The 11423-nt window shown below is 45.0% G+C and overlaps 1 protein-coding gene across 1 annotated transcript in view; it reads right to left on the bottom strand.

Annotated features, from left to right (window-relative positions):
• LOC311107576 (serine/threonine-protein kinase Nek11-like) overlaps positions 1 to 11423 on the bottom strand; it is a gene marked incomplete at both ends in the record, with an annotated part of 69293 nt that overhangs the window by 1824 nt on the left and 56046 nt on the right. The window contains 7 exons of the mRNA XM_084150083.1: positions 2321 to 2453; positions 4024 to 4153; positions 4631 to 4724; positions 6559 to 6678; positions 8733 to 8818; positions 10761 to 10839; positions 11011 to 11160. Coding sequence (XP_084006209.1) covers positions 2321 to 2453; positions 4024 to 4153; positions 4631 to 4724; positions 6559 to 6678; positions 8733 to 8818; positions 10761 to 10839; positions 11011 to 11160 — 792 coding nt within the window. The remainder of the gene's footprint in view (positions 1 to 2320; positions 2454 to 4023; positions 4154 to 4630; positions 4725 to 6558; positions 6679 to 8732; positions 8819 to 10760; positions 10840 to 11010; positions 11161 to 11423) is intronic.

The following is an 11423-nucleotide window of genomic DNA, read 5'->3' as shown; positions in this document are numbered from 1 at the left end:
AATCAGTGGAATTAGAGTATGATAGCTAAGGAGATGGAGAAGATTCTGGCGTTTGATTGCAAATATGCAGACGGAGTCGAAAAGAGAACACACAGAAGGCTGTTGACAACATAAAACACCTGTCTCCGGATTACATCTTCAAACTAAGAGCAACCATGGCATCTGTGACAGAGAGGGAGAAGCATCCATCCATGTATACGGGTAAGAGAGTCTAGCTAGCTACATTTTCAGATATTACATGTTTCAAATGTTGTCAGAAAGTAATTTTCATTTCAAGTTAAAGTGTACTGTTAGCTAGCTAGTTAACGTTAGCTGGCTGGCTAGCTAGCTAACGTTACGTGTATGATCTGTGTAGTAATATTAGTAGTATCTCAGAGTCATTTGCATTGCTAGTTACAGCCTAATGTTAGCTAGCTAACATTGAACCTGGTTGGTTAGCTACCTACAGATTCATGCAGGGAAGTAACGTTATGAGTTGGGATTATTATACCTCTTTAAGGAATACCTGGAATAGTATAACAGTAATCCTTCTACCCCCCCCCCCCCCCCCCCCCCCCCATAAAAAAAAAAAGGGGGTGGTTGTCCCACTGGCTATCCTAAGTTGAATGCACCAATTTGTAAGTCGCTCTGGATAAGAGCGTCTGCTAAATGACTTAAATGTAAATGTAAATGATGGTTCATTGTTTAGCTAGCTAGCTACATGTCTAAACAAAAGACTCCGCTATGCAAGTAACTATTCAATATAATGTTTATGATGTCACTGCTACAACTGTCGATAGATGTAGCTGATACATTTGCTCTGGCTATCTACTCCGATTTCAGAGCACTCTTGTCTGAGTGTGCCAGAGCGCAGAATAACTGACGAATTTACGAACGCTCAACACCCGTTGAATATGGCCGGTGTCAGTAAACGTTGGGGAAAAAGCATAATTAAATTGTTGCCAGCAGCACAGTTGCAGTCACCAATGCTCTGGATAACATAAAAACAGCCTAACCAGCTCTGCTAAGGCGAGTAAAATGGTCAGAGTGAGCTGTTCTAGCCAACTTTAGCCAGTTAGCTTGGGTGCTTAACTGCTGTTGTTAGGGCAGAACGCTCGGATCAACCCTACTTTTCGGCCAGAGCGTCCAGTGTGCGCTCTGAACGCTCCGAGAGAAAAACGCTCAGAATTTACAAAAGGCCAGTCTGACAATGCTCTGAGTTTATGAACGCCCAGAGCACACTCTGGCACTCTGAGCACACCCATAGTATAAGCCAGCCTTTAGTCTTGAAATCTTTGGTTGTTTAGTACATGCCCTCACATGTGAATCCTTAAAGAGATGGGTGGGCTAAAGCTTAAAAGGGTGTGAATGATGCTGAATGGGTGTAGACAAAAAAGAGCTCTCCAGTAGGTACCAAAACATTCAAGGGCCATTTTCTCAAAAGTGAGGTTACAAGTTTATCAACTTTCAAAGCAGAATAACTTTCCCATTGTTCCTCAACTGTAGTGTATGATATACAATTTTCTAGCTCTGAGTCTTTACTTTTATCCCATGTAAAAAACACAATTTCAAATGTTGCTACAAAAGACCGAATCGAGCCGGTCGGTCATTTAAATGATAGTCATTTAAATTAATGGCGGATTACAAAGTGAATTGCAAACCTTATTTTGAATTGAAATCAATTGTCCACTTCTACACTTGAGTTTGAACTGACCCTAGCCTCGTCGCCTTCCCTAAAATGGGAGGCGTGACAATGTGATGATTTTGGAGGTATGGCAACAAGAGACTAAACTGACCCCAACCCTGATGAGCACTACAGCTGCTACAGTACAACAGACTGACCCCAACCCTGATGGGCACTACAGCTGCTACAGTACAACAGACTGACCCCAACCCTGATGGGCACTACAGCTGCTACAGTACAACAGACTGACCCCAACCCTGATGGGCACTACAGCTGCTACAGTACAACAGACTGACCCCAACCCTGATGGGCACTACAGCTGCTACAGTACAACAGACTGACCCCAACCCTGATGGGCACTACAGCTGCTACAGTACAACAGACTGACCCCAACCCTGATGGGCACTACAGCTGCTACAGTACAACAGACTGACCTCAACCCTGATGGGCACTACAGCTGCTACAGTACAACAGACTGACCCCAACCCTGATGGGCACTACAGCTGCTACAGTACAACAGACTGACCCCAACCCTGATGGGCACTACAGCTGCTACAGTACAACAGACTGACCCCAACCCTGATGGGCACTACAGCTGCTACAGTACAACAGTTGTTGAAGTCTCCTATTTTCTTATTCTTAAGTCCTGGTCTTCACTGATCTGAGATGGTTGGGTGAAGGGCTGGCCCTGATTGGCCGTGTGATTGGGCGAAGTGCCGGCCCTGATTGGGCGTGTGATTGGGCGGAGGGCCAGCCCTGATTGGGCGTGTGATTGGGCGAAGGGCCGGCCCTAATTGGGTGTGTGAAAATTACATGACAGTCCCAGAGCACAGCAGACAATAATCTCCTAACCTCCCTAGATCCCACAGTTTATATACAAGGTGTTTACCTGTTTATTATGGCATGTTTGTATTGGCAGTGTGGACAGATACAGAGATGTGTGTGTGTGTATGCGTGTGCGTGTGTGTATTCCTCCAAGTGCCTGAGCGTTGTCAAATAGAGGATAAACATTTGGTGAAGATTCAAGCACACAACACATTTTAAGGTGTACTGGGGAAAAACTAAACAGGTTTTTATTTGCCAAAGCAACATTTTCATCAGGGTTTACATAAGGTTTAATTTCAACAAACCTTTCTGCAGTTGCTACATACAGTACATTTTATAAATTAATGGTATCCATTGATTCTTGAAGAATATAACTTATAAATGCCTCATGAGCTTAGTTCAACTGTCGTACCCCATCAGAACCCAAAATAAAATATTGTTTTACTCTGATGTTTGTAAACAAAGTAAATGTAAACAAACACTGTATAGCTTCAAAATATGGTTACAACTATCATTTTGATATCATAGATGGTCAGTCCTTGCATCCATAGCTCTGCCTATGAATTTGAGAGTGGTTACATTTCTCCAGCCCCATCGCTCAGCCTTTTACTGAAACAGTGGTGGGGAGTACGCTTTGTTATTGTTTCAACTGCTGATTGCCGTTTTAATGTTCAGGGATATAGTCACAATGCAACCATACTTTTTCTGTTTATGCCCTCAAAATATGCAGCAGCGCTCAGTTTGAGACAACTTTGATTAGACAAACTGATTAGATAAAAACGAATTTCACCCCGTCTGAAAAGATGTAGCCATTCACATCGAAGTGAACTCTCCCCTCTTTTTTTACACTTTGAGAGGAGAGGGACAGAGGGTATGGTTCTCCACAGACATTGACATGGGGACTGGGTCAGGTTCAGGTGAGACAGAGATGTCAGGATACAACAGGAGAATGTCATATTCTGTCTGAAACCACCAGAGACACACAATGCATGCCAACCAAGATGTACTGTACTACAGGCCAACCAAGATGTACTGTACTGCAGGCCAACCAAGATGTACTGTACTGCAGGCCAACCAAGATGTACTGCAGGCCAATCAAGATGTACTGCAGGCCAACCAAGATGTACTGCAGGCTAACCAAGATGTACTGCAGGCTAACCAAGATGTACTGCAGGCCAACCAAGACGCACTGTAGGCCAACCAAGATGTACTGCAGGCTAACCAAGATGTACTGCAGGCTAACCAAGATGTACTGCAGGCCAACCAAGACGCACTGTAGGCCAACCAAGACGTACTGCAGGCCAACCAAGATATACTGCAGGCCAACCAAGATGTACTGCAGGCCAACCAAGAGGCACTGCAGACCAACCAAGATGTACTGCAGGCCAACCAAGATGTACTGCAGGCCAACCAAGATGCACTGCAGGCCAATCAAGATGTACTGCAGGCCAACCAAGATGTACTGCATAACAACATGATGCTATAGCAGGTTATCGTTAACAGAAATAAAAGGTAGGAGAAGAAAGTATACTCACCACGCCCCATTGGCTCAGACATGCGCATCCTGTCCTGCTGCTGCCTTCCCATTGGTTGTGAGCACCCCAGCGACTGGTAGTCCTCGGCTGTGATTGGTGCAGTCTGGTGGACAGCATCTCCTGCACTCTCCTATTGGGTGGAAGTGATGGAGTTTTCAATTCAATTACTCATAAGTATCTATTTTATTTTTTAAACAAGACAAATGTTTTTTCAATTATGAAGCGAGTGATTGGTTAATGAGACCATAAGGGAATACCAAACGAGGTTCACGGAGAATGGAAACCCTTAGAGTTTAACTCGGGCCAAAGAACAGGCTACTAATTGCACTTAAACGATTAGTGAATTCAAGTAATTAAAGTCGTAGAGAAAAAAAAAAGTAATAATTTTCATCCAATTATATCAATCAATCAATCAATTTTATTTTATATAGCCCTTCTTACATCAGCTAATATCTCGAAGTGCTGTACAGAAACCCAGCCTAAAACCCCAAACAGCTAGTAATGCAGGTGTAGAAGCACGGTGGCTAGGAAAAACTCCCTAGAAAGGCGAAAACCTTATTTCCTAAGAGAGCTTTTGATTAAACTTTTAGAATTGTGTCTCTCTTACATTCAATACGTCCAAACTGACTTTCTCAAAATGGCGGCTCCTCAGCTCCTGCATTCGGATGTGGTTTTCCTGGTATTTCTCCTCAGCAAGTCTCCTGTAGTGTTACATTATAATATACAGGTAACTGCCAAAATAATGGAAACACTTGAGTTAATGAGGGATACAAAGTATATTGAAAGCAGGTGCTTCCACACAGGTGTGGTTCCTGAGTTAATTAAACACTTAACGTTCCATCATTCTTAGGGTCATGTATATCCCGTGTAGCTCAGTTGGTAAAGCATGGCGCTTGCAACGCCAGGGTTGTGGGTTCGATTCCCACGGGGGGCCAGTATGAAAATGTATGCACTCACTAACTGTAAGTCACTCTGGATAAGAGCGTCTGCTAAATGACTAAAATGTAAATGTAAAAATGTATGTATAAAAATGCTGGGCAGGCCATTATTTTGTGTTACAGGAGGGGGTCGCAGTTCCGGAGCGACCCACTAGGTGTCATCCTCCCACAACCTTAGCCACCTCCTCACTCACAGTCTGGACTAATCATGATCCTATTGGTGTCACCTGTGTCTACCTGTTCAACTGTGTATCTATGCCCTCACTTCCCTGTGTTCCCTTGCTCAGTTTTCTCTGCTAGTTTCACTATGCCTAGCAGTACTAATCAGTGTCTGATCGCGGGACGTATGGACAGGTATGTGAGAAGTGTTCTCCCTGTTTATTTATTATTTCAGTCACAGTTAGTATTTCATATTTGGCTGTCAACCTGTTTTTTGGAGTCTTATTTGCTCCGCCTTTCTTTTTCTTGTAAAGTCCGTTATTTTGTATCATGGCTTCGGGACCATCAGTAAAGATCCTTGTTTCGCCATCTCTGCCTACTGCCTACTGTCTATCCTGCACCGCACCTGGGTCGCACCGCACCTGGGTCACACCTCACACCAACCCCTGAAATCTTGGCCATTATTTTGGCTACCATGGCTATGCCCCGATAGGATGACAATGCCCCTATCCACACAAGTGGGCACAAGTGGTCACTGAATGATTTGATGAGCATGAAAACAATGTAAACCATATTCCATGGCCGTCTCAGTCACCAGATCTCAACCCAATTGAAAATGTATGGGAGTTTCTGGAGCAGCACCTGAGACAGCGTTTTCCACTACCATCAACAAAACACCAAATGATGGAATTTCTCGTGGAAGAATGGTGTCGCATCCCTCCAATAGCGTTCCAGACACTTGCAGAATCTATGCTAAGGCGCATTGAAGTTGTTCTGGCTCATGGTTGCCCAACACCCTATTAAGACACTTTATGTTGATGTTTCCTTTATTTTGGCAGTTACCTGTAGATGAATGATGCAACACAGTATAAAAGTGAGGTAGTAGTGGGTTATGTTGGTCATTAAGACTAGTAAGTCATACCACTGTAGTTATCAACCAGAAACAACAGGGTGTGGGAAAGAGGGAGAGAGGAGGAAAGAGAGATAGAGACCCAGAGAGAGAGAGAGAGAGACAGAGACAGAGACACAGAGACAGAGAGAGAGAGAGAGAGAGAGAGAGAGAGAGAGAGAGAGAGATAAAGATAAAGTGAGAGGCAGAAGAAGAGGGAGAGAGAGAGAGAAGGTCATGGTCTGTATAATATCAGCGTCCTGCTAAAAGATAGAACTCCATAAAGCGCTTTACTAGCCCTGTTGCCTGGCCTGTTGTCCTTCCCATCTACCCTATTCAGGTCTCCAACACAGTTCAGCCTAAGGAAACTAGGGCAGGGGAGAATGCATTTACACAAATCTCTCCTCATCTTTAAAGGGAACCCAGCCATGCATCAGCCCCAGGAGAATCCCAACGGGACCTCACAGGCTCTATACTGGTCATGGACCGAATGACTGTGGTGTGGGCTGTGTGTGTGTGTGTGTTTATGTTTGTGTGTGGTTATCCTACCTAAGCCTCTTGGCCTTGTCGTCGGCAGCCTGCAGCTTCCTCAGCCTCATTCTCTCCCTGGGGGTCATTCTGTCTAGCTCTGACTTCTCCCTCAGTGTCTGCAGGTGCACCTTCCTCTGCCTGTTCAAAGGGCAAAGGTCAAAGGGCAACTGTCAGAGGTTGGGAGGGCTGGAGTATTGGCGAGTAAGATAGGTCAGAGGTCAGATACTCCTACACACAATTACCTCTGCGCTGTTTATTAAAAAATTAATATTTGCTGCCTTAATGGGATTTTGAATTTACCATGTCAAAAAGAGATACTGTGCACTGTAAACACCTCAGTGTGGTGGGTTTGATTTAATTCTAGTGTTTACCTTTTGGAGGTCACTTCCTATGTAAATGTAAATACATCTTTCAACATGTAATGTATGTAACAAGGTCATTTAGAGTGAGATGGGCAGTAATCAGACAAACAATATACATGTGAAAGAGATGATCTAATCCAGAGGGATATTAATTGGAGACCCTGATTCAAATCTGTCTCCCACGATCCTCTAACCAGAACTTATGCCCAAACCCTAAACCTAACCCTAAACCTAACCCTCAACCTAGCTTCATGTCCACATCCCAGTTCAACCCTAGCCTCATATTACCTTGATTTATCTCGACTAACCTGTACCTCGCACATTGACTGGGGACCGGTACCGCACATTGACTGGGTCCCGGTACCGCACATTGACTGGGTCCCGGTACCGCACATTGACTGGGTCCCGGTACCGCACATTGACTGGGTCCCGGTACCGCACATTGACTGGGTCCCTGTACCGCACATTGACTGGGTCCCTGTACCGCACATTGACTGGGTCCCGGTACCGCACATTGACTGGGTCCCTGTACCGCACATTGACTGGGTCCCTGTACCACCTGTATATAGCCTCGTTATTGTTATTTTACTGTGCTACTTTTTTTATTCTTCTTTAGTTTATTTATTTTATGTTTAGCAAATATTTTCTTACTTACTTTTTAAAAAGTCTGCATTGTTGGTTAAGGACTTGTAAGTAAGCATTTCACGGAAAGGTCTACACCTTTTGTATTCGGCGCATGTGACAAATAACATTTTATTTGAACCCTAACCCCAGCTTCATGTCCACATCCCAGTTCAACCCTAACCCTAGCTTCATGTCCACATCCCAGTTCAACCCTAACCCTCAACCACAACCCTAACCCTAGCTTCATGTCCACATTCCAGTTCAACCCTAACCCTAGCTTCATGTCCACATTCCAGTTCAACCCTAACCCTAGCTTCATGTCCACATTCCAGTTCAACCCTAACCCTAGCTTCATGTCCACATTCCAGTTCAACCCTAACCCTCAACCACAACCCTAACCCTAGCTTCATGTCCACATCCCAGTTCAACCCTGGCTTCAACCACAATTCTAACTCTAACTATAAGGTGTGTAGAATTCCATTCGACAAGTCATCAGGGGAAGTATGTAAAAAGTGGAATAACACGATCATGTCACTGACCAGTTAATAAGCGTAACATCATATCAGAGAATCATTTCATGCATAATCCCTAGTTAATCACAATTTCTCACAACCATATCGCATTGTCCATATGCTACCAAGGCACCTTGGCAAGTCATTACAGATGTGGTCTGTCAGACACCAAATGACATGATCGTGTCAATCCTAAAGAGATGGGTGTGGTGAATGCTAAAACCTAGACCTAATCTGGGCTTTCTCTGTAGCATGTTACACCTGGCTGCTCTGACATCTAGGAGAGTGTGTGGCCAGCTAAACTAATGTTGACAGGCACCTTCCCTGATTGGTGCCAGTTTGAATCAGTGACGGTCTGGTTTGTTTAAGAGACAGCTGCTACTAACTGTGCTTCCATGTCTGAGTGAGTGAGAAAATGTGAGTGTGAGGAAGTGAGAGAGAGAGGGGGAGATTGAGAGAGAGAGAGAGAGAGAGAGAAAGATAGAGAGGGGGTTATGGAGAGGGACAGAGTATGGCAGTATTTGTGTGTGTTTGGGTAAATGCTTGAAAATCCCTCTGTACTGATGCAGCCACATAGCTCTAAACTGAGGAGCCAGTGTTCATTCTTCATGTCTGAGGATGATAGTGGTTTTAGTTATTCTCTTAATAACCCAAACCAAAGACAAACCATACAGAATATAGAGCATGTCCTTACATCGCTTTCGATATCTGTGCTGCGTCTCTTTCTCCCGCCGATGGCTTGTCTCTCAGTGTCATACTGCAGAACTTGTGTTTTAAGATCTGTAGAGAGAGAGAGAGAAAGACAGAGAAAGAGAAAGGGAGGGGGAAAGAGACAGAATAAAAGAGAGAGAAAGAAAGAGAGAGATAAAGAAAGGTTGACATGATCAATATTATTGCTTTATTACTAACAGTCTCTCTCTCTCTCTCTCTCTCTCTCTCTCTCTCTCTCTCTCTCTCTCTCTCTCTCTCTCTCTCAGCATTATAGAGGGTGGTGCTATCTCTGTGTCCCTCATTCTCTCACTGAAATCTTTTAACAAGAGAAAAGAGGGACATGGAGGGTAAACCACAGGGGAGAGAGTGAGAGAGAGGAAAAAGAGCGATAGAGAAAGAGAGCGATAGAGCGCGAGAGAGAGCGAGGGAGGGAGGGAATATTCACAGGACAATAGAAGAAACTTGTCATGGACAAATAACACCAGTCACGCCCCACACTGGATACAAATAGAGGGAGAGATGGATGAGCAGGAGGAGAGTTGGAGGAGGAGAGATGGAGGAGGAGAGATGGATGAGGAGGAGAGTTGGAGGAGGAGAGTTGGAGGAGGAGAGATGGATGAGGAGGAGGAGAGTTGGAGGAGGAGAGATGGAGGAGGAGAGAGAGGAGGAGAGATGCGGAGGAAGAGACGGAGGAGGCGGAGGGAGAGATGGAGGAGGAGAGATGGAGGAGGAGAGATAGAGATGGAGGAGGAAAGATGGAGGAGGAGAGATGGAGGAGGAGAGATGGAGGAGGAGAGCTGGAGGAGGAGAGATAGAGAAGGAGAGATGGAGGAGGAGGAGAGATGGAGGAGGAGGAGAGATAGAGGAGGAGAGATGGAGGAGGAGGAGGAGGAGGAGAGAGAGATGGAGGAGATGGAGGAGGAGAGAGAGATGGAGAGAGAGATGAGGAGGCAGGGAGAGATGAAGGAGAAGATATGGAGAAGGAGAGACGGAGGAGGCGAGAGGGAGAGATGGAGGAGAGATGGAGGAGGAGAGATGGAGGAGGAGAGAGAGGAGGAGAGATGGAGGAGGAGGAATGATGGAGGAGGAGAGATGGAGGAGGAGAGAGAGGAGGAGAGATGGAGGAGGAGAGATGAGGAGGCGGAGGGAGAGACGGAGGAGGCAGAGGGAGAGATGGAGGAGGAGAGATAGAGATGGAGGAGGAGAGATGGAGGAGGAGAGACAGAGGAGGAGGGATAGAGATGGAGGAGAGACGGAGGAGGAGAGATTGAAAAGAGACATCAAATAACCATTGTGTTTTATGTCATCACAGAACAGCCAGGCAACACTAATGACCATGTTTACTGAGAAGGAGACACAACAGTGTCAGGCTAGCATACAGACATACAAGGGGATAGCCACATCATACACTTTACTTGCACATTCAGCCATAGGTGCTAGAGAGAAATGCAATGCATAAAATGCAGTGATGAAAGACAGAAAGATGAACAGAATACATCATGTACAGTCAGGTTACCAAACTGCACAAGGCAGAAACTAAACACAGACCACCAGACGTGTCCATGTAATGTGGACATTTACATACATGCTTGTCAGATACAGTACATTATTTGACATCTCACATGAGCTTAGCTGGCTTTACGTTTCAGTGAGCTTCATATTCCTGTGTGTGTGTAAGACACATTATGCGTATATGAGTGTGTGCATGCGTTCATAATTGTCAAAAAGAATGTGGACGACAGATGAAATACTGATTTTCTAACCTGTCATGGTAGAAAAGGTCATGAACACAGAAAATGTGTTGTGGAAAAAAGGGAACTATGACAGGAAGTCAATTTAGCATTGAGTATTTCCAACCAGCCAATAGGCTTGATTAGTCTGTGATTCTGGTACCGTAGCTCCGCCTATTTGACCTTTGGAGCCACCCCAATCAATCAACCAACCAATCAGTCAGCCTTAAGAAGTATTTATATTGTTGTGATGTGTGTTATGTTTCCAGGATAGGTCTAACCTGCATACTGTCCTCAATGAATTTTGTCTTCAGAGCTTCTGCAGCAGAGAGCCTGGACGACGGGGTTTTCTCCAGCATCCTGGGACCAAAAAGAGAGACAGTCCATGGTTATGGCTAAGTTAAGGGTTTGAAGTAGGGTAAGAGTTTCTTTATCCTGTATCTTTTTGTACACTTTGAAGCACTACGTGAGAGAATTGAACTCTGACCTATGTGTTACTGAGTGTACATTCTCCAGCGAATACCTTCTCACCTTTGCATGAGTGTGTTGAGCTCCAGAGAGTAGCTGGCTGTCAGTCTGGGGGTTTCCCCCTCCACTATCTTCATCACAACTGACAAGAAGTTGTGTGCTTCAAAGGCGTGTGACAGGCAACACATCTCATACAGGATACAGCCTAGGGCCCTGAAACACACACACACACACACAATCAGCCAACACAGTTCACAATGGTAGTGACATCATCACCTCCTCTGGGTACACCTGCATTGGTTGAGGATAAAACTGCACCAGGATCCAATGGTCCTGACCTGAAGCCCAGTCGTACGGAACAGTCGATGCCAATTGAGGTAACCTTTGAGGTCCCCATCCATCTGAGCAGTGATAAGGACCCCTACTGTAGCAAGACTGTCATTCCATTCCATATTCATTACATGCGCTTGGAAGGG

The sequence above is a fragment of the Coregonus lavaretus genome (genome assembly GCF_964263955.1).
Source record: "Coregonus lavaretus genome assembly, chromosome: 3".
In the NCBI taxonomy this organism is placed as follows: Eukaryota; Metazoa; Chordata; class Actinopteri; order Salmoniformes; family Salmonidae; genus Coregonus; species Coregonus lavaretus.
Note: the sequence above shows the minus strand (reverse complement) of the source record. Positions and strands in the feature narration are given on the sequence as shown.